At 44.4% G+C, this 23921-nt stretch overlaps 1 protein-coding gene and 1 long non-coding RNA gene across 2 annotated transcripts in view; one reads left to right on the top strand and one right to left on the bottom strand.

Moving 5' to 3' along the window:
- Positions 1-9808: 9808 nt before the first annotated feature.
- Positions 9809-14583, bottom strand: LOC148684729 (uncharacterized). The gene is made up of 3 exons (XR_015951636.1): positions 14287-14583; positions 10529-10617; positions 9809-10072 (listed from the first exon to the last, which is right to left on the bottom strand). It is a non-coding gene; the product is annotated as an uncharacterized LOC148684729 (long non-coding RNA).
- The window catches only part of CTNNAL1 (catenin alpha like 1), a 46486-nt gene continuing 35729 nt past the window's right edge, over positions 13165-23921 (top strand). Inside the window, exon 1 of the mRNA XM_035124569.3 lies at positions 13165-13495. Within this exon, the coding sequence (XP_034980460.2) occupies positions 13223-13495 (273 nt within the window). The 5' untranslated portion in view covers positions 13165-13222. The remainder of the gene's footprint in view (positions 13496-23921) is intronic.

Here is a 23921-nt window from a genome sequence, read left to right as displayed (position 1 = left end):
TTGCTAACTGCAACTTGTGGATGTTAGTGCAGGACAGTGGTAAGGGGTGTTTTTAAATAAAGTATGCATACCAGTTAACAGATTTAAGTATCAGGTGTGGAAATTGTTCAGAGCCATGGTTTTGGTTTCTGAACATCACCATTTAAAAAAAAATACCTGAGAGTTTCTTCAATTAGTGTTAAGGGAGAGAGATAATCAGTTTGGTTCATCTTCTTTCAGCTAGTACTAGGAGCAACTGCTAATAGAAGCAAGGAATGGAAAACTAATAATAAAATGCCAAAATCAATATAAAGACATTTTATGGGTGAGTGTTTTTTTTCCATAACAGCCTAACTATGAAGCTGTGGATCATCCTATATAATAATGTCCATGTTGTCCCTGCGTCCAGATGTCCCGTGTGTCCCTGGGTCACTGCGCATGTGCCCCAGGGATACAGGGATTGGACAGCAGAGACTGCGCGCGCGCACTCTCCCCCCACTCTGCCTCCTCCAACCGCCGCTCCCGCCGGGGTGGAGGCCGGCGAAGGCCTCCTCACAACCCTCCCTGGCCGTGAGGAGCGGCGGTTGGAGGAGGCGGGGGGGGGGAGAGTGCGCGCGTCCTTCCTGTCGGCGGCTGGGGGAGAGGAAGGAAGGAGGAGAAAGCGCCGCTTTCTCCTCCTCCGTTCCTGTCCCCCTGCCGCCGACAGCAAGGACGGGTCCCAGGGTTCGGAGAAGCGCTGCGCAAGCGCTTCTCCGAACCCTGGGATGTCTGCTTCCTGTCGGCGGCTGCGGGAGAGGAACGGAGAAGGAGAAAGCAGCGCTTTCTCCTCCTCCGTTCCTGTCCCCCTGCCGCCGACAGCAAGGACGGGTCCCAGGGTTCGGAGAAGCGCTGCGCAAGCGCTTCTCCGAACCCTGGGATGTCTGCTTCCTGTCGGCGGCTGCGGGAGAGGAACGGAGAAGGAGAAAGCAGCGCTTTCTCCTCCGTTCCTGTCCCCCTGCCGCCGACAGCAAGGACGGGTCCCAGGGTTCGGAGAAGCGCTGCGCAAGCGCTTCTCCGAACCCTGGGATATCTGCTTCCTGTCGGCGGCTGCGGGAGAGGAACGGAGAAGGAAAAAGCAGCGCTTTCTCCTCCGTTCCTGTCCCCCTGCCGCCGACAGCAAGGACAGGTCCCAGGGTTCGGAGAAGCGCTGCGCAAGCGCTTCTCCGAACCCCAGGATTCTAGCGCCCGTTATTGAACGGGCTGAAAACCACTAGTTAAAATAATAATTGAGAAGCCACTAGTGCAGATATTCTTTTAGAACAACATGTGCCAGACAAATCCTGTTGCTCTGCAACCCAGAGACGCCTGCTCTCATTCATAATTATATGAATTATATTCATAATCATATTTTCTCAGCATAATGGCAATTCATGTTTCCACTGTGAATGGAAAGGTAAGGGCCCATTAATGTGCAGGCAGCTTGCCACTTTCTTATTCTGGTTTTAGACTGCACTTCTGGCAATCAATTTGTGCAATGCAGTCATGCTTCAGGCAAACCAGTCATTAGAAACAGGAAGAATATATATATATATAAATTTAATGCTCCGGTGCCAGTGCTTTTAGATTGAAAATACTCACCACCTGACCGGAAGATCATAGATACTGTGGATTCCTGCATTGCATGGGGTTGGACTAGAAGACTCTTGGGGTCCCTTGCAACTCTATAGGGCTTTGATTCAATGTGGACATAATCGAACATAGGAAACTGCCTTGTAATGAGTCAAACCATTGGTCTACCTAGCTTCTCATTCTCAACACTGACTGGCAGGATATCTCTCCCCGCCAGGAGTCTCTACCAGCCCTACCTAGACACACAACCCAAGACCCTGTGTAGTGTGTATGCAAAGCACATGCTCTGCATATATTATTGTGTACAGTTTGAATAACACACAACCTCCATTCTGTAGCACAGGGCAGTTTTGAATCTTTTAAAAACAAATTCCTACATGAAAACATGAACACAAACAAGCTGTATTCCTACTGTGAGTAGGAAAAATTACTTAGACCAGAAGTAGGTAGTGACCCAAGCAAAGTTTTGGCACTTAGAAGGTCAGGAAAGAAAATTTTATATGAATACAAATCAATCAATAAAGATTTAGTCTGCTAGACTTTGCCACTCTGCTCATTTGCAGGGGGATTTGGAGAATTTGGGCGAAACAGGCCATTTGCATCACACTGTGATCCCGTTCCTTTCCTTTCCTATGAAGTTTGTACATATGTTAAGATAATGCAAGAGACTAAAGTAACGTTTTGCTTCAGGGGAAACATAATTCATGTACAGGAGCAGCCTCCAGTGCATGGATAACTTGGCTCCTTTATTCTGGCATTGAAAAGTCACTCCCAACCTTGAATAACTGTTTTGTTGTTCAAGCAACATCTTAAAACCTATCTCTTTCTTCAGCCTTTGCCACATAGCTGGAGATTTGTTTTTTAAGTGGTCTAACTATTAGCCTTCTAGTTACAGGTAGGTAGCCTTGTTGGTCTTGCGTAGTCGAAACTAAATTAAAAAAATCCTTCCAGTAGCACCTTAAAGGTAAAGGGGCCCCTGACCATCAGGTCCAGTCGTGTCCGATTCTGGGGTTGCGGCGCTCATCTTGCTCTATAAGCCGAGGGAGCCGGCGTTTGTCTGCAGACAGCTTCCGGGTCATGTGGCCAGCATGACAAAGCTGCTTCTGGTGAACCAGAGCAGCGCACGGAAACGCCATTTACCTTCCCGCCGGAGTGGTCCCTATTTATCTACTTGCACTTTGATGTGCTTTCGAACTGCTAGGTGGGCAGGAGCTGGGACCAAGCAACGGGAGCTCACCCCGTTGCAGGGATTCGAACCGCCAACCTTCTGATCAGCAAGCCCTAGACTCTGTGGTTTAACCCACAGCGCCACCTGGCTTAGAGACCAACTAAGTTTGTCATTGGTATGAGCTTTCATATGCATGCACACTTCTTCACATACACTGAAACAGAAGTCACCAGATCCTTTTATATAGTGAGAGGTAGCTGCCTGCAGTTTTTAAAAAATGTTATTGTTGCATTATCATTGTAGGCCTATATTGGTTTTAACTGCTGGGTTAGATTGTCTTTTATGTGATAATAGTTGGACAATCTGGGCTCCCTTTGGAGAAAGGTTGAGATACCAGAACATATAATCAGAATACAATGAGTTTTCCATAACTCACTAGCACTAGTGTACCTCCATTCTGGCAGAAAATGGTGGGGTGCACTTGAAACAGAGGACTTTGCCCCCCTTGTATTATAAAAAATCCCACTTTAGCTCATGTAATGCAAAAAATTTGCACCACCACATTTATAATCCCAGATAATATAAGCAGGATTGTCAGACTGTGGACCACAGTTCCCATCATCCCTGGCAATTATGTGTGTGTATGTGTATAGATATCAGTGTGACTGTCTCCTACTTTATTTTTTACACAGCTATGATATTCCTAAATGTGTATTTGTTTACAAAATATTTTGATAAATCTAGAAATCCACAAGTTTTCCATCTCTAATAATAAGAGACATCTTTGACATCCTCCCATCAGATGTCAAAAAGGAAAACAGCTACCAGATTTTTAGAAGACATCTGAAGGCAGCCCTGTTTAGGGAGGCTTTTAATGTTTAAGAAATTAGTGTATTTTAATGTTTCTGTTGTAAGCCGCCCAGAGTGGCTGGGGAAACCCAGCCAGATGGGCGGGGTATAAATATTATTATTATTATTATTATTATTATTATTATTATTATTATTATGATTAAGGGTCACTTGTATCCTGCACAGAAGACACAGTTGCCAAGTCAGTGTTCAATTCCCATTTTACTCATCTACCTATTCTCATGCGTACCCATCTCTAAATCAGTTACTTAACTGAAAACGCTGGTAAGTCAACTGATTTTAATTCTGTAAAATACTTTATTCAATTAAAAAGAATACCCTTTGGAAGGCCACTGCTCCAGTAACACGTGTCCCTCGTTCCTCTAGCCTTGTGCGATAGGCAAGGTAATCCCAAGTGTGTTGTGGTTTCCATCACTCTGCAGTTCTCAAGGCTGCACAGTTCTCCCAACTACACTTTGGACCTTCTCCAACCTGAGGAATCCTGATGCTTGCCTTGCTCCTGGATTCAACTATTGCATGTTCTATAATGACCTTAGTCTTTCCCTCCAGTGGAAGGCTGGAGAGCTCCCAGGTTCACTGAGATGCTAGATCTGGTGGTGGCGTTGCTAGAGCTGCTTGAAGTCAGAGAAGTTGATGTCAGAAACCTTGGTATTTTAGGAGCCTGGAGTGGAACAGATGGGATATATAATAAAAGGGGGACTGGTCCCTACCCTCTACCTCTACCCAACACTGTATAAATGAAGCTGCCTTTCATCAAAACAGACTGTTCATTTGGTCAAGAGACTTGCCTGAGTTCCTCCAGGTGTTATTGGTCTGCCAAACACTCATCAGCCCCAGCCAACGGGGCCAAGAGATAGGGATGATGGAGGCTGTCAGTATCTGGAGTGCCACAGGTTAGTCACCCTAGCTAGCCCAATAGTGCCTACTCTAGCCTATTCTGACTGGCAGTGTCTTGGCAGAGGTCTTTCCCAGCCTTGCTTCCTTGACATCTTTTTAACCACAGGCACTGGGGATTAAATCGGAGCCCTTCTGCATGCAACAGTCACTGATGGTCCCTCCTCAAGAAGGTACTGCAGCAAAACCGCTGCCTGCACACCCTGCAAACTCTACATAGGGCACAGCCAAATGGGCCACTGGTTGCCTGGCAGGCAGGCAGGCAGGTAAAGGAGCAAGACCAAGTCAATTTGGCCCCAGTGCAAGTGGAACGCCAGCCTGACCTCAGCCATCAGATTTGGCCAGGGGACCAAATGAGAATCACTGCTGTCCTTTATCCTTCCTCTCCATTTGTCAGTACTGTGTTTTGTTTCATTGTTATTATTTTATCTGCTTTTTAATGGGTTTGTTTTCAGGTGTTTTATTATTGTAAGCTGCCCCAAAGACATTTTAGGTGCCAGCTGCTCTCTGGATCACTCCCAAAGGGCACAGGCTATTTTGAGAGCTTTGTTAGCCAGTTGTCCTTCCTGTACATGCTGCTTAATTCCTGTATTTGCATTTGATTTCTTGTTGCTACAAAAAAGGACCTTTTATAGGTAATAATGTCTTAAAACAATGTAAATATTTATGCAGGTGGCTTACAACTGTAACAACAGCATGAACAAAACCAATGATTTCAAAGCAGATAAAAATAATAAAATGTGCCAGCTGGCGATGTTTAATTTGACTGTGATTCTGTTGCCTTTTTTAAGAAGTTGAGATCCTGGAGCCAAACTTGTAGCTAAACGGATAAATTCCATAGGTGATCTAATTGCAACCATACCAAAGCTGCACTATTTCCTAGAAAGTATGCATTATGTCTCAACCCACCCTAAATGTCCATTTCAGCCTCTTCTACAGCTGTTGACCATGTACATGGTGGTTGGCGGGGGGGGGATAAATATGGAAAGGAGAATTCACTGGATGACAAGATCAAAGTATGGGGCAAGTAATCATAGAACTATAGAGTTCGAAGGGACCATGAGGGTAATATAGTTCAACCTTGTGCAATGCATCTTTTCCCCAATGTGGGGCTCAAACCCACAACCCTGAGATTAAGAGTCTCATGCTCTACCAACTGAGATATGCCAGTAAGAGAGCCCCAGCAGATATTTAAGATCACAAAACATGCAGCAAAGTAAATATAGACTATGAAAATATAGACTATACTAGACCTTTAGAATATGCTCTTCTAAGTTCCTACCAAAGTTCCCCTCTTCCCCTAGCATAGAAAAAGATCACACATTTTAAAAGTTAAAAATAGGTTTACTTACAAACTCTTCAATGGTCAGGTTCATATGCTTTTCCATACATCAGTCAGAAAACACGAAGTAAAACTTAGCTGAGGAACTTTCATCACTGTAACTAAGCCAAGTCCAGTAATTCTAGCAACCATTCCTCCACGGTAGGTAATGATGAATCTTTCCATCTCTGTGCATATAAAAGTCTTGCCGCTGAGTTCGTATATTGAAATAACGTTCCATGGTCCTTCTGATTGTCCAGCCACTCTGCAATTCCTCCACCACCACTATCAAATGCCTTCACGTCTCCCAATAGAAGTTAAGGCTTTTCGAATGTGACATAATGTGGGGGCCCCTCCAACTCATCTTCAATCTAAAAGAGCACCTTTGTGTACCACCGCTTTCCACTTGAGTCCTTGAAGGCTGCCTGCCACCAGTGACTGGGGTTGCAGGGTGGGATTCAGCATTAAAGAAATAGCTGTGGGCAGTGCTTTTTTTCTAGAAAAGGTGCAGGAACTCCCTAAGTTGTTAAGCTTTTCTTAGTGGGGAGCCAAAGTTGTTGAGCTTTAGGGGGACAAACAATGCATTTTTAGGGGGTACTGCGGCCACAAGGGACGCGGGTGGTGCTGTTGGTTAAACCACTGTGCCACTTGGGCTTGCCAATCGAAAGGTCGGCGGTTTGAATCCCCACGACGAGGTGAGCTCCCATTGTTCGGTCCCTGCTCCTGCCAACCTAGCAGTTCGAAAGCACATAGTGTAAGTAGATAAATAGGTACTGCTCTGGCGGGAAGGTAAACGGCGTTTTTGTGCGCTGCTCTGGTTTCGCCAGAAGCGGCTTAGTCATGCTGGCCACATGACCCAGAAGCTGTCTGTGGACAAATGTCGGCTCCTTTGGCCGGTAAAGCGAGATGAGCGCCGCAACCCCAGAGTCGTTCGCGACTGGACCTAATGGTCAGGGGTACCTTTACCTTTACCTTTAAGGAGCAAAAATGTGTAGCAGCATGAAAATGAGACAGTACATCCTCCCCTTAAATGAACATTCACATAACTTCATGTATTTTACTAGTCTTCAATATCTATGCTTCTCTCACAATTGTACCCCACACTTTCTTCAAAGAGCTCAAATTGGCATACATGGCGTTGCTCTATTTTATCCTCACAACCACCCTGTGCAAAATGTTGCTTGACCAAAGTCACCCAGGTCAGCACCTGACATATCACGCCTAGTCAGGGCCTACTGCTGACAAAGTTCTTGGGACTCCCTTTTGGGAAAACAAATCTGGCTCAGCACTCTAAGCAGTGCAGTTAGGACTACCTACCATTCTAATTTCCCACAATGCCCTGCACCAATCTATTTTAATGGTAGCAAGACCCAAAGGTATTTTAATGGTAGCGAGACCCAGTTGCCCAACACTGTTTGCAGAACTGCTACATGCGATTCATTCATTGGTGGTAACACATTTTAGGGGAGTGTTCAGTGGCGTACCAAACAGCTTATCTTTTTGAAATAATCATAATCATATTTATTTCAATTTATATCTTGCCCTTCTTCTCAAAGGAGTCCAGAGTGACCAACACAGCAATGGAAAAACTTTTTTTTTTCAAACACACAACTAAAAACAGTTTTAAAGCATCATTTTAAAAAACCCCAGCTAAAAACATTCCAAAACAGTTTAAAACATTCTTAACCAAACCATTTGGCATTGAGCAGAGCATATCAAGAATTAACCAGGATTGTCAACTGCTTTAAGATGTGAAGGACTTCCGTGAAATGCAATGCAATGCAATGCAATAAAACCTGACATTTCTATAGAATTAACTAAAACATCTTTATAAACCGCTTAATGTTTGAAAATCTCTAGGTAGTGTACGACAGAAAAAAACAAACAATATCATTAATGCAGAAATACAAACTAAAAGCAACAAAACAGCAGTATAAGAGCCATCTAAAAACAAATAAAGCAGGACTCTGGGCGATTCACTACGTATGTGCAGAATGCTGTATTTTATCATTCTTAACAGTGTTGTGTATGATAGTTTGACAGAAACTAGAGGAGTTTGATCAAGGTTCCTAAAGGAAAAGACAACAACATTTGAAATATTATCACTCATATAAAATCACCTAATATCAGAGAGTGCAGATGAGTCTCTGAGCTCAGCAGAGTCTGCATTCGTTTATACTAGAGGAGATCTAATCACTAATGAAAAACCATCAGTCTGACCTGGAAACAACAATGATGTCGTCATAGCTAGCAGTGTCTGTGACTTTAATAACGTTGGTGTCTGCAAGCCCTGCCTGAACTGATATTGATAACAAGAGAGAATGCATTCTGAACTGACTCCAAAAGCAAATGGAAGAGGAGAGATGGTTTCAAGACAAACATGCCACATTGTGTGCCAGTTCTTTATAGACTGGGTTTCAGGAGTTATCCATGCTGTGAGATTATAGATACTATCAATAAAGGTTGCAGGCCCTTCTCCTCACTAGAGCCCACTGCCTCTCTCAATGGAGTGCACCTCTAGGGGTGAAGCCAAACCGCTGCCTTGGCAGCACCGAAGTGACCCCAGGCCAAAAGCCGTGCCTAGACAACAAGACCCTCCTTTTGGCCTTGCTGATGTGTTTCAAAGGAAAACAGAGCAATACCTTTGGCACCAGCTTGGGTGCAGGAATTGCCAGAAGGATGTGTACAAGGCGACTTCCAACCATTTTAGGTAATCCACTCCAGATTTGTGTAGGGTTTAATCCTTATCCTTTTCTTCTCCCACAGATGTCCCACAAGGCAGCAGTGGGACACAAGGTTTAGGATCAGAGTTTTCCTTCTCCTAGATGGTCTACCTTCTCAGGCTGACAAGCCCCAACAGCCCCCTCGACAGCACGTGCAGAAACCAGCTTCTTGACTGTTGGACCCACTACTGGTCTCGTCCTTGCAATCCACCATTGCATGGCCTGTCTTCACACACAGGGGAAGTCCCTAACACACCGAGGGTTTGAGACCCATCAGCTACCTTCACCTGGTTTAGGTGACCAGTCAAAGCCATATGTGAGAGCTGAGTGCAGGTTAGGGACCAAAGGTGGAAAAAGTACCCCAGAAGGAGCATGATGTGTCCCCCAACCATAGGTACTACCCCTCCCCGAACACCCCATACACCTTTAAGGTGTTATTAGTCCCTGAGTAATCAAAGGAACAGAGAAATCAGTGTGAAGAGAGGCGCTTCTGCTTTCCCCACTTAGCAGGAATGCCATTTAGAAAGCCTTGCAAGACAATGTGATTATATGTTTTGCAAGGCATTAAAATGCAAGTGCTCTTGAAATACACCATTTTCCGTCCAAGTGCAGGACTCTCGACAGAAACTTGAAATGGTGTTTCTGCCAGGGAGAGAAAATATCATAGACAGAAACAGGTGCTCGGGGCCCCTTCACACATGCTTGCATATAATTTAATCTCTTTCACCATTTGATTACCGGCATCTGAATGTGTGAATGGACTCTGTTCAAAAGCACTGAATAAGAGTTCTAGGCATGCTGTTTGATATGGTAAAGTTCGTTCAGTCCTACAAAGTGACCACAATGGTCCAGTCTCCAAGTGGCGAACTTGCGTACCTGTTTGAGCTACCTTAGTTACGAGTCCCTGGTTTACTTCTGGTGCAAGCACCCACTTCCTCTCCCAGTCGCCCTTAAAAAATACCTGACACCACATAACTGTAAGCATCTCAAGCCATCCTATTCTAACTAGCGGTACTTCGAAATAATTGGCTTTTAGTTTACCAGGCATTTATATAAAAAGTCCTCCCCACCCCAAGTGCCGGGAACAATAAACCCTCTTGAGTCATTTCCCTGCAACAGCTTTCTAGCACACCGAATAAAAATTTAATAGTAGCTGTAGCAGCTGTTATTATTTCAGAACAATTCGCCCCCATAAAATGTTCTCAGAGAACCTGATCCTAAGGCTGCTGTCCTATGCACACTTACCTGTGAGAAAGGCCCATTGAATAATCAGATCAGGGTGGGTAATTTTTGGTGCCACCAAGGTTGTTGCTCTGTTAGATGTGGTTGACACGATTGCTTCCAACATCCCTCCCCACTAGTTCATCTTGCAGAGCTGTTCTATGTAGTCCAGCTTTTCTTCGTGTTGGGGAGATGTTCAGGAAATCTTGGTCCTGTAGGTGGGGTTGCACTCCCCAGAATTAAGGACGATGATGGGTATGACCTTGCCCTTGGAAGCCCAAGTAGTCCCTGTAACACAATACACTTTTCACCCTGGTAGCATCTTGTTTGGATTACTCAATGCTTTATACTTGCAGCTACCTCTGAAATCTGCCTTGGAAGTCAGCACCTGAATTCCAGACTAGGACAAGGAATAGGGAACACATTTCACCAATTTTTAAAGAACTACACTAGATACCTGTCCATTTCTAAATACATTTCAAACATCTGGTTTTAACCTTTCAAGACCTGAAAGGGAGCCAGCTGATTGAAAGGACCATTGTTTCCCATTGTGAATCAAGCCTCAGCTATTAAGATTATCCTCAGTGGCCCTTCTTTGCAGCAGTGGCTGCAAAGAACTGACAGTACAGTAGAGAGCTTTCCCACTTTATACGAAGGTGTACCTGCCACTGACTGACTGTCATTTGTTGTTGTTTTAGTACCTGGTGAAAGCTTTTATATTTATCCATTTCATTGAAAATTTACCTGCTCTACTGCTGTCTTCTGTTCTGCTCTGTAATTTGATTGTAGAATCGTGGCTTTACTTTTTTATGTTATCTGCGTTGGGAGCCGCACTGGTCGAAAAGAAAAAGAACACACAGCCCATCACAGATGAACAACCACACCCTAGGCCAACCCCAACCTCTCTCACCACCAAAGGAACACAAGTGAATAGCAGAGAACCTACACAAGCGACAATGACACAAAACCCCACATATATTAAGTAAAATAGAAACATCGCCACCCAAATGTTTCCACCTAAACATTAGGAAGAACTTTCTGACAGTAAGAGCTGTTCGGCAGTGGAATTTGCTACCAAGGAGTGTGGTGGAGTCTCCTTCCATGAAGGTCTCTAAGCAGAGGCTTGACAGGCATATGTCAAGAATGCTTTGATGGTGTTTCCTGCTTGGCAGGGTGTTGGACTGGATGGCCCTTGTGGTCTCTTCCAACTCTATGATTCTATGACCCCAATCCCACTCACCTTTCCCCCTTCCACCTCTTTCCCCCTTTTCTTCTTAATGTCTCAACAAATGAAACTGATCTGTAAAAAAATGTTACTGGGGGGGGAGACATCGCACATACTTTTGTAAACCAAGAAAATATTTAATAAAAATACATTTTAAAAAAGAGAGCAAATATATTCAATGAATGAATGAATCCATGTGCATGAATATTAAGATGCCAAGTAGCACACAGCCTGCCATTTTCAGCGGCTGCATTGATGAGGCTCGTGTTGAACTCTTAAGTGTCATACCATGTTATAGGACAGCTATGTTTTTCTAATCAGTCTGTGACAAAAGGCAAACAAATGCTCTCTGTATTAAATCAGCACAGGCCAGGCCATTGGAGAGGAAATTAATGCAGCAAATAGCAGGTGGGAAAGAACCATCAGCACTAGGTTTTGCTTTGGCAATTGCTTTGGCAATTTTCCTTGGTATGAAAATAGGAATGTCACAAGCAGTGTTTGAAACTCCCATTGTTCTAGGTGCGTTTTGCGACAAGGAATTTCATTAGCGCGAGCCGTTTCTGAGCTCTGGGTGCAGTACTGTGCCTAGATTTCAGACTAAAACTGCAGAGTGGAAGGAAAGGAGGACCCTTTTCTGCCTTCCCACTTCCAGCTCCTCTCTGAAGACTGGAGAAGAGACCCTCTTAAGAATATTGGGGGAGTAGGGGTGGGTCTTTTCTTTTTCAGTCTTCAGATGAGGACTAGACCATGTGAAAAATGAATATAGGAGTTTAGCTGCAGTTCATTCATTTTCAACTTTGTATTCTTGCTATTAAAAAAGCATACCTAGACATTCTGTTGTTGCACCCATAACCTAGGTTTAAGGTGCCATTTAGCTCCCAGGGTATGATACCATTACTTAGAATCCACCACATAGTTCAGGATGATTAAGCCCACTAGATTGGGGCCACTATAAACTTAACAAAGAGAACTTGCTGAAAGTAAAAGCTGTTTGACAGTGGAACAGACTCCCTCAGAAAGTAGTGGACTCTCCTTCCTTGGAAGTTATTAAGCAGTGGTTTGATGGTCATCTCCCATGTATGATTTAGTTGAGTTTCCTGCATTGCAGAGGGTTGGACTACCGGTAGAACCCTCCCAACACTACAATTCTAGGATTTTGTGATTGTGAGGGAAAGACAGGAGAGAGACCTTGTGTGTCACCCAGCTCTCATTGGAAGAAGGTGGGATAAAAATGCTGATTTATCTTCCATCTCAATCGTACATACAGAAATACTCAACACTAGTTGTTGTTTTTACAACAAAACTGCAGAGTCCTTGGAGGACATTTAATCCACTAATTAAGTGGATTGTAATCCACTTCATTAAATGCATAGTGTTAATCCTGAGTTGCAGGTAAGTGGTACCTCTACTTACGAATTTAATGCGTTCCAAACGCACATTTGTAAGTAGAAAAAATTTGTAAGTCGAATCCCATAGAAATGCATTGGGAGAAAAAAATCGTTAAGTAGAACAAATCCTATCTAAAGCGCATCCAAGATGGCGGACGGAGCTCCATTCGTAAGTAGAAACATTCGTAAGTAGAGTTATTCGTAAGTAGAGGTACCACTGTACATGGTCTGACAAGGAAGTTTTGGGTGGATCATACTGGCCTTGCCAGATTTCCCCCTTTTCTTCTCATGGACCAACACGACTGGCTTGCTTTGCTTTTGGGTGTGCCCAAAGGAGGAGGAAGAAGAAGAAGAAGAAGAAGAAGAAGAAGAAGAAGAAGAAGAAGAAGAAGAAGAAGAAGAAGAAGAAGAAGAAGAAGAAGAAGAAGAAGAAGAAGAAGAAGAAGAAGAAGAAGAAGAAGAAGAAGAAGAAGAAGAAGAAGAAGAAGAAACTGAATGTAATGCCATCTTGACGACTCGCCAGTGTGCGAACTAACTGAAAAGAATATGAGTAATGCAAGAAGAAGCCCTCGCCCGTGGCGACGACTGGATAGCTCGCACGCGCACACGCGCGCGCGCAAGGAACCAGGCCGCCGCTTGGGGAACCAGCACTACCAGTCGTCGGGATGCGAAGACACGCGTGTGTGGCCGAAAACTGGGCGGGCCGGAGGGCGGGGGCACCGAGGCTTTTCGGCCGGAGAGGAGTTATATGCGCTGCGAGGAGGAGGTGGGGGGAAACCTCAAGCTCGGCGGCTGCCATTTCCCAGGGCAGAAGGCGGGAAGGCGATGAGGAGGAGACAGGGGAGGAGCGCGCCGGAGCCGGAGAGCTCCAGCCGCCGCCGACACCTCCTGCTCCTCCTCTCCCAGGCTGGAGAGCCGACGAGTAGCGAGCTGCGCGGCTCCGGAGCAATGGCCGCGTTCCCCGGCGGCAGCGGAGTGTCGTGGCCGCGCTCGCCGCCCGGCGCGGCTCTCGCCACGGCTTTGGGATGGGAGCCGCTGCCGGGGCTGCAGATCCGCTCGCGCTCCGTGGAGCAGACGCTGGTGCCGCTCGTGGCGCAGGTAGCGAGCTACCCGCGGTCGGTCCGTCCTTTCTGTCGGGATGCCCTCTCCCTGCTTTCGTCCTCACCCCCCCCCATCCTGATTCTATACAAATGCAATCCGGAGCCGCTCCGAATCGGGGCCGCCTTCCCCCAGGGCGGGCTTTGCGCGCGCAGAAGTCCCCGTTTCTACTTTCGCCCGCCGCTTAGCCATCGCTTTCCCGGGTAGAGTTTTAAGGTGCTGGGGGTATGGTGGTGTTGGGGTTTTTTTTGGAGGCTAGGGTGTTTGCATAAAGCATGCCGAAGCCGCCGGGAGTATGCATGCCTTGCTTGCAAAAACCCTCCCGATTTGACGACCTCCCCCCCGCCGCCACCCCCGACCTCCCCCTTTCCCCCTCCCGGCCATGAAACTGCAAGGAGAGCGATTCGGAACATCGGTTTGTCCGCACGGGAGCCGGGCGGCTAAATCGAGACTTTTTTAAAATAAATGAAGCCCCCCCCTTTTTAAACAACAACAACATCCGACTAAAAGAGTTTTGTGCTCAGAGGGGGAAACCTTTTGGAATCCCAGCCCGGCCTTTGTTGTGCTTTGCTTTGTATTTTCCGCTTTCCTCGGGCCCAGGACTTCGTTAGATCCATCGCTAGCTGTGCGGGACTTTGGGGGGTGGGGAGAGAGAGAGAGTTTCGACTAACTTCCGGAGGATTAGCAGCGGCGTTCAGCGCAGCCTTGCACTTCGTAGCGAAGTTTTTGCACGACCGGTTTTGTGTGTGTATGTGTGTGTGTTTAGAGTTAATATTGCATGGCTGTGTTACCTTATCCGAGAACGATGTGCAGCACGTATCCCTTGTAGGCTGCCTGCAAGGCTGCAGGGCAGGAATTTCAGCAAGGACAAATGCAGTGCACTAGCCACTTCAGCGCCCAAGTGCTCCACAAATAGTGCCATAGAACTTCCGTAGGTGTCTTTACTCCCATGATCGCCCCATGCGCTTTACCGCAATGGCTCCACCAGATTAAGGAATGTCGTGCTTTATTTTAAGTTAGGACCAAGTTCTTCAACAGAGGGAGGGTGTACGAGCAAGCCGTTACCCACTACTTAAACAAGTGCATCTGAAAAGAACGAAACTTATTCCCGAGTAAAAGTATGCACTAAGAAATTCACTTGCACAACAATGGAAATGAAGGGAGAGCTGCGCAAAAGGCATCATCTTGTTCTTGTGCTGCTCCTGTTCATTTCAGTGGAAATGTTCTGTTGAGCACCCTGGTGGGTTGTGTCCAGTGGTATCAACCTTAGAAAACAGCTAGGTCTGCTCACAGCGGACCATTGCCTTTCCTGCTAGTCCACTTGAGCAGGAGAGGATTGTTAAACCGCAACATTAATTTTGTAGAATGTTACCGGTATGTCTGTGGGTGTGCAGGGAATTTCAAACATCTCACTTCGGCAGCCAGAAAGAGTGGGAAATCGGAGCAAAACAGAAAAAAAAAACCATACTTGGAAACATCATTTTTGACATTCTTAGTGAATGTATTGTTTTTAAAAGCTGTGCAGAATTGTGTGTGCATAAGAGACTGCTGACAATGTTGTAACTCATCAATGCTTATGATATTGAACGGTATAGGATTACATTGTACATGGTTTGTTGTGAACAAAGTTACTCAGAGTGACGCTTCCTCTGCTGCTTTGTAAACTGGAGTGTTATCAAGTACAATGCTGTCTAAATTTGCTTACTGTAACCTGGTTCCCTCCAGATTTTCCTTGATTACAATTCCCAAAGTTCTGACCATTGGCCTTCATGGCTGAGGTCAAAAATATCTGCGGGGCAACCAGTTTGGTAAATACAGGTTTATTGTTTAGAAAAGAAGCCCACAAAATTACTAGCCCATATATTTTTTAACTGTCCTCTCTGCCCATACAAATTCCCTTTAGTAATTTGTGGCTCATTACCACCAGAATTACCATACCAACTTGCTTTGAAAAGCTACTTTGCTTGATCATCTGACGGTGAGTCTCAATTTCCATAGGCAACCATGCGGCAAGAATATTGGGTGCTATCCAATCAGCCCTTTAGTGCAAATATTTCTGCTTGCACAATGGCATTTCCCTGTGTCCTCTTCCTACACGCACCCTAAATCTGCTCTGGCGGGGGGGGGGGCAGAAAACCAGAACAGATGTGTGTGTGGGGGGGAATTCCCCAGTGGAAGCAGAAATCCTTGCGCTGACAGAACTGGTCAGTTGGATACCAGCTATTGAAACAATTTACATTGTGCAACGCGGTCTGCAGCGTGAAGTTACAGCCTAAGTTGGTGAGAATGGAGGGAAAATCTCCAATAGTTTTGAGGTTGGCCTAAAAAAAAAGGTAGGATAACTGGAAATAACAGAAACAAAGTATATGCAAAAACCAACTTTAGGAAAGAATCCATTTAGTCTTGTTTCTAAGTATTACCTTAGTTTGTAAGCTGTAAACAGCTAGAAGCTGTAATTCTAAGTATTTCTGAGTAAATAAGCACAGGATTGAGTTTCATGCACACCTTTCCCAGTAATTCCCATGAAGTTAAATTTAGTTTAAATTGGGGTGGTAAACTTATTACCCTCTGGAAGTTGTTGGGCTCCTACTTCCCTCAGCCCCAACCATCATGGCTCATGATCAGGGGCGATGAGAACTGCTGTTCAGCGACCTCTTTCCATCCCTGGCTTAAAGTATACACTAGTTAGATGTGTATTGATGCACAGATAGTCACTCACAGAATTCCAGACCCAATAATGGGCCAAATAGATCTTTTACCATCCATTGGACCAAAACTTTTTGTTCTGAAAACTTTGGAATTCTTAGCCAAGGTTAAATGAGTAGCATATACAGGTGGCGGCCAATTGTTCAGGCGCGTCCAATTGATACGTGACAGCCTCCCTGTGGAAATGCTTGTACACCATGCTTGCTGGGCTAAACTGAAATGCTCCCTCTTTCCCAGATGTGCCTATCTTTTTTGTCACCACGAAGCCAAATAGGAGTGAGGACAATGCTTCTTACACATAGCTTGCTATCTTGTGGGGAGGAAATGGTGTCTTGTGACAGCGCGAGACACCATGCCTTTGAACCAAATTAGTCTTGTGGCACCCTAAAGTCTTAACAAATGTATTATGGCATTAGTTTTCATGGACACAAGGCCACTTCCTCGATGAGGGGAGCAAATGGAGGTGGCAGTAACAAAAGATGATTGGGGAGTTTTGAAGCTTCATTAATGTTTGAAAAGTTGACCTGGGAATTTTTGACTCAGCCCTACTTAGAGGTCAGGCACTTTGGTGGAACAGTAGAGCAAACTCTTGTGGGTCTATGAATTTATCGCCATTATTATGTATATCCCTCCTTTCTCCTGGTACAGGATCTAAGATGGCTCACAGCATGAATGAAAACAGACACAACTAAACCACACTAATCAATGTACTGTAAATATTTTTAAAGCTCTATCAGACAATGTTTCTCTGTCTTCCTGTTCCAGCTACTCCGTTCTGTTCCACTAGTTGTCATGTTTTTGTCGTCTCTCACTCACTTAACATTTCGTGCCATTGAGTAATTATGGGCTACCTTGAGTCTCTCTGTATTTCTCTTGGGTATTGGTAGTGCAGTTTGGCTACATAAAAATAGAAGAAGACTCTAGTTTGCATTAGTACATAGAGTGGCAAAGCACAGTCTAGATTACCGGGAGTTAGTTCCATTGAATTTAGTTGGATTCACTTCTGAGGAAACGTGCAGGATCAGGTGGTTCTTGCTGAGCTTTATATGGTAGTGATGAATAATATTTATATGAGATTTCTCCTGCTAGGCTATTGATTTTTGTTAGTGTCCTGTTTAAACTGGCTTGGTCACATTCATTCCTCTTGGGGGGAAACTGCCTAAATGCAGGATGTCTTAAGTGAGTTGTGGGTTGTGGTGCAATTGTGGCATCCCCAAATCACTTACTCTAGAGAAGAACCCACAGAAATATGCTTAGTGACTGAGCCAAGAATAGGCAAGAGCGATGATCTGTAGCTGCAATGCAGAGTCAACTTTCTATCATCCCTGATTGCAGCTCCGCAGGGTCCCAGGAAGAGAGAAGATTTTCCATGACCTACGGTAGTACTGGATCCTTTTTTAAAAACTGATGATTGAATCTGAGACTATGTCAGCCTTCCTGCCTGTTTTATCTGCTCCTAGATCTTTTCACAATATCACCGTTGTCATATTACTTCCCCTCCTCCTGTTGCTGTGATCCTATCTCGTGCTTTGACTCCTGTTGTTGGCTGCATCAGCTTCAAGTTTCTAGTCTTACCTTTAAGAATTTCCATTAGTACCGTAGATCTCTTCTCCCATCTCCCCTTATTCCAAGATACAGCATTTCCTCTAGAAATGACATAACTGTGGAATCTCCTTCTAGTTTAGAATATGGTAGAATATGATCTTGACTCCTTTGCTGTGGTGATATTTTCTTACAAGCTATAGTCAAAATCAGGGCTACAGTGCTGGTTTTTCAAGGCATCTACCAGTTTGGGCATGAAAGGTTGAAAGGTCAGATACTCTAGGCAGAAACATTTCCTCTAATGTATTTTTCAGTGGAAAGAAAAATATTTCTAAAACTGCATTGTTTCACAGCATTTATTGGAATACAGTTGGATACATTACCAGTAAGATTGGGCCATTTCAAAGTTGTACTTTAACTTGTTTCAGGTCACTATCCCTAGGAAGCAATTATGCATAGCTCTCTGGGTGTGCTAAAATTACTATGTTAATAGCTTTCAGGGCCTTAATGTTATTCCACCACCCCCAAATTAAAACATTGCAAAGGAAGTATATGCTACTGAGCTGTCATGTATTTGGATATTTTTGGATATAAATATTCCAATTTAAAAAAATTCCAAGCAAAGAAATGAATTTGTTTGAATATATCCAAATAATAACTGTCAAGTAATAATTTTCAAGTAAAGTATTGAATTAAAGTGCACTAAGTGCACTTTAATTATTTCCTCCCTATAATCAGATATTTCAGTTTAGCTACTTTTGATAGGTAGAAAGACTTTTGAGATCCATATACTGTACCTCATTACAGTGTACTTTTACATGTTTACTTACTACATGCATTACAGAAACACGCTATACTATACTGGATCAGTTATATAGGACATTCAGAAATGTTAAGATTTAAAAATCCCCCCCCCCCCAAAAAACCAACCCCACATCACTGGGACTCAGAATCATGTATTCCCACCATGCATAGGAAGTTAAATGTGACCCAAGATACATACATGCAGATGATTTCTGATTTGTCTGATTTTAACCTTCCCTCCTACCCTTTTGGGAGGTGGAAGGTCTGTGGAAATTAGGCAAAATGCAGAACTGTTCATGTGCTTAAGTCAAATTTTGTTTCCTATGTGTGGTGGTGAATATGGACTTATGCGGAGGCACGCCCCATTGCATTCCTGGGGTTGTCAGTGTTTGAACCAGCCATATAAATACTGCACCCCTCTCTTCTGTATGTGCTAAAGGTGGAGAGGTTCATCGGTTTACATGCCTTGCATTATTCTTTTGAAACAATCACCCCTCACTCTCCCCTTAAATGGTGCACCAGTACACATGCCCTTAGATATTCCAGCTATCACCATGACAATTGTTATCGTATCTGGTATTTGGCATAATATGGTTGAGTGTTGGATTAGGATCTAGGAGTTCAGGGTTCAAATCCTTACTTAGACCTGAAGCAGTCACTAACTCCCAGTACCACAAGGTTGTTGTTTGAATAAGAGGGGGAAGAGCCATGTATAACCTTGGGCTTCTTGCAGGAAAGGTAAAGTTAAAGGGACCCCTGATCATTAGGTCTAGTCGCGACCGACTCTGGGGTTGCTGTGCTCATCTCGCGTTATTGACCGAGGGAGCCAGCGTACAGCTTCCAGGTCATGTGGCCAGCATGACTTAGCCGCTTCTGGTGAACCAGAGTAGCGCACGGAAACGGCGTTTACCTTCCCGCTCGGAGCGGTACCTATTTATCTACTTGCACTTTGACGTGCTTTCGAACTGCTAGGTGGGCAGGAGTTGGGACCGAGCAACGGGAACTCACCCCGTTGCAGGTATTCGAACCGCCAACCTTCTGATCAGCAAGCCCTAGGCTCTGTGGCTTAACCCACAGCCCCACCTGCATCCCTGCAGGAAAGGTAGGTTCGAATAAATGCGGTGAAATAAAAGCTCCCGTGTTCCTTCCATGTGCAAGTTGTTTGCAGTTGAGCCTTGCAGCTGTAATTGCCTAGGATGGGGTTTTATCCCCTGGAGAAGAAAGCATTCTTGCAAGGTGTGAAGCTTCTGTTCACCTTAGGTTCCTACCTTATTGCAACCACAGGAATCCTCTTGTTGTTGATGGAGAAACAATCCCTGTCCCTGGGGGACAGGTGCGGTTAACAATGCACATTCCAAAGTATCAGTTACTCTTTCTAGGTATCATTGTCCCGCCCTTTGCATCTGTAAAGAGCAAGAGGAATGTAAGAGAAACAGGAGATTTTTCTGGGATTGGGGAGGGGAGGTTGCCTTGTCAGGTAGGTACGGGTTTTGTTGAGGTTTCTTTTCTTGGTATGATACAGTAGAGGAATTTAGCAAATGGACTTAGCAATAATTGCTTTATTGTTAAAGAACCATACCTGTTAAAGAACCATACCTGAATCATTCTTTTGTCTGAATGGTGTTATTAGTTGAACCAGTAGTTATAAGTAGCATTAATCATGAGTTCGGTAAAACAAAGCTACTACAGAAGCTCAGCAGGTCATGAGGTTAAATGCTGGCAGTGTACTTCTTGCAAAGGTGGGGGGGGAGGAGGTCTGCAGAACAAGGCCACCTGGAGCCAAACTGGATACAGAAAGGGAGGCTGCTTCTCACAGCTGATAATGATGGTGTTGTAAACTGAAGTTTGAAAGCAGATGGGGCGTGTGCATACCCTTGATCTCAGTAAGGAAAGAGTGCTTTGTGTCCGTTTGACTAGGGGATGTTATAGAAGCAAAGATCACCAGTGTCAAAGCGATGATTCTTCAACATCAACTTCGTTGGACTGGTCATGTTGCTCAGATGCCTGATTATCATCTTCCAAAGCAACTAAACTATTCCAAACTTAAAAATGGAAAGCGTAATGCTGGTGGTCAACAAAAGAGGTTCAAAGACTCTCAAGGCAAATCTTAAAAAATGTAGTATAAAGACTGACAACTGGGAAACACTGGCCTGTGAGTGCGCCAATTGGAGAACAGCCTTTACCAAAGGTGTCATGGGCTTTGAAGACGCTCAAACTCAGGACAAAAAGGAGAAATGTGCTAAGAGGAAAGCACATTTGGCAAACCCTCACCTTGATCAACTCCCGCCTGGAAAGCTATGTCCCCACTGTGGAAGGACGTGTGGATCCAGAATTGGCCTCCACAGTCACTTATGGACTCACTTATGGACTCACTTATGGAAGGCAATCTTACTCTGCTACGAGTGATCGCCAAAGAAGAAATGAGAAGATATTGCATGTATTCTAGGGGTTGCCAGCTTGGTGCCTACAGACACATAATGCCCACAGAGGCCTTCCTTCTTTGATACCCCTCAGAGGTCCCCCCCCCCAATTGAAATGAAGCTTGAAAGATCTAAAGTATTGGTCCTGCTGTTGTTTTTGAGTCAAAGAATATGAGTCCACCACCCAAACACATTCATCATTTGATAAATGCCAAGTTGTGTTATGATGTTTATGAGCAGCCATTGTAAATCAATTCCCACAGATGGCTCTTATCTTTCAACTCATCCCGAACATTTGATAATCTGGGTAACAGCAAACAGCTCTGTGTCTTGAGCTGTTCGATGTTTCCCTCGCTGTGCACTGAGCTTAGATTAACGGAGCACTTCCTCGATTTTTAACATAGACTTAATCTATCAGGTATGCAGCTAAGTAACAGATTTAACTCTTGGTAATATTAATACCACTTGAAGAACTCTAGACGCGTGAGGCTGTATGAGGAAAGAGACACTTGGTAATAGAATGTCAAGGGTCAGTATACTAAGATACGGTTAAAAAAGAAGCATTCAAAATCAGTATTATATATTCAGGGTATTATTCATTACTGTAAAGTGAATGCCCTTTCCCCTGCCCCCAAGATTCAGGCTAAATCATGACAAAGTATGAAGTTTACTTCCATGTGTCTATAAATGATCTGTTAGACGTAGAATCGGAAATTTACATATGCTATAGGTAATTATAAAGATGCCATTGTGTGAGCTGTTCTCTTACAGGCTGCTTATTTGTTTAAATGGAGTGGTGATTCTCAAATTGCAATGTAGGAAAAAGTGAAATCATATTGGGGGCGCATTTCCTCAGTTGGAGGATTAGCAATGGTGCACAGACTTTCTGAATTACAATTTCGAAACTCTTTATGTAATAGTGTGCAACTGCAGGATAGTGTTGAGTGGGTGGTGCTGTGTTCTAAACCACTGAGCCTCTTGCTGATCGGAAGGTCAGCGGTTTGAATCCCCGCGACGGGGTGAGCTCCCGTTGCTCGGTCCCAGCTCTTGCCAACCTAGCAGTTCGAAAGCACGTCAAAATACAAGTAGATAAATAGGAACTGCTACAGCGGGAAGGTAAACGGCGTTTCCATGTGCTGCTCTGGTTCGCCAGAAGCAGCTTTGTCATGCTGGCCACATGACCTGGAAGCTGTACGCTGGTTCCCTCGGCCAATAATGCGAGATGAGCGCCGCAACCCCAGAGTCGGTCACGACTGGACCTAATGGTCAGGGGTCCCTTTACCTTTACCTATCTTAATAAATAGTGTAATAAATGCCATTTATAAGCAGGTGCCCGTGTATAAATATATTTATGCCTTATAAAAAGAAAAGAAAAAAATCGTTTTTCTCCCTGGCCTTGTATTTTTCATGAACCTAACAAAAATTTGTCACAGGCTGGAAATAAATTTGTCATTGGAATAGTTTTAGCTTTACTTCATGTGCAGCTGAGTTATGATTTAGACACAGTTGCTGTTGTTTTTTTAAAAAAGGGATATAAAGCATCTTCATGTGTAAACCAGTATCTGAGATCTGGTTGTTCCGAAATGCCCCCTTTTTGAAGGCATTGCATGATTTAGAGATATCGCTGATCTATTCTCAGCTGTTAAAAACGTTTTGTTCCTAGCAAAGGCTGGGTTATTTAGCAGTTGGTCAGAAAACAGGCATTCTGGTTTGGTTTCATTTCCTCCTGGGCGCATGTGATAAGCCCTTGTCTGCTGTTCCAGAAATGGGAAGAGCTATGTTCTGTGTCATAATTTTGGCTGGGTGCCTGGAGGGGCAATGAGTGGTCTGCATATGTGAGGTTTAATTCTGTAAACCACCTTAAAGTTGATTTTATTATTCCCTGGTGAGTAGCGGGAGGCCTGGGCGTGAGAATGTGGAGCAGATGGTTTATTCTGCCTGCCCTGTGTGAAAGAAACATTTCCATCCCCTTTCTCTTGAGTGCATTGTTCTGCTTCCTCAACTTTGGCTAGTAGGTGATTTTCAAAGGATTTGGGTGATTTTGAGAAGCGACTTTTGCCTCATGGCACAAACACACAATGGCTGAATAAGAGGCTAGAAATTTAGTATCGTTTGCCAGGAGGGCATCTAAACAAACAAACATGACACTTTTATTTACATGTCGGTAGAGTGGGAGACTCTTAAATCTCAGGGTTGTGGGTTCGAGCCACACACTGGGCAAAAGATTCCTGCATTGCTGGGGGGTTGGACTAAATGACCCTCGCGCTCCCTTCCAACTCTATGATTCTGTGATCCGCAGGTGGAAGTGAACAAACTATACTGCGGACATTCAGTGGAGATACCCATAGGGCGGTAAATCCCAGAGTTTAAAATAGCCAATTGCTTTGTTTTCCCTTTGCGATGTTTTGGACGCACCAGGACTCTTCAAGAAAATGCATAATTCTGGATTTCTTTTAGGATGAAGGTCTCCATCCTTACATATGCTTTTGTTGTGTGCAGCAGTGGCTGGATCAGGGGGACGGGGAGGGGGGAGTTTCTGCTCCTCTAATTATCCTCTTGCCTCCTGAGTTTAATTTTGCCGTTGTCTTTCCCCATTAGCTCTGCAGCTCAAGGCTTTGGCTGGCAACAGACTGTTTAACACACTTGTCAGTTTGAATGTTTCCTATGGGCTTCCCAGAGTCGTGCTAATTTCGCTCTGTTGGCCGTTCTTAATTGTGTGAGCAGCGGCAGAACAACTGAAGAGTCACCCCTTGAAGGTGCTCTCCCGTACAGCAGAATCGTTGCTAATGGTTGTGATAACTAAAAACACTGATTAGCAAGTTCCATTCATCTCAAAAGAGAATTAGAAGAGTTTCTAATTAGGGTTGAAGTGTTTAGAGCTGGAGGTGAAATGTTTGAAATCAGGATGGGGCAACTTGAGCAACACTGGCAGTACAATCCTATATACTCCTGTA

This window comes from Zootoca vivipara, chromosome 8 (genome assembly GCF_965207765.1).
Source record: "Zootoca vivipara chromosome 8, rZooViv2.hap1.1, whole genome shotgun sequence".
Lineage (NCBI taxonomy): Eukaryota > Metazoa > Chordata > Lepidosauria > Squamata > Lacertidae > Zootoca > Zootoca vivipara.
Note: the sequence above shows the minus strand (reverse complement) of the source record. Positions and strands in the feature narration are given on the sequence as shown.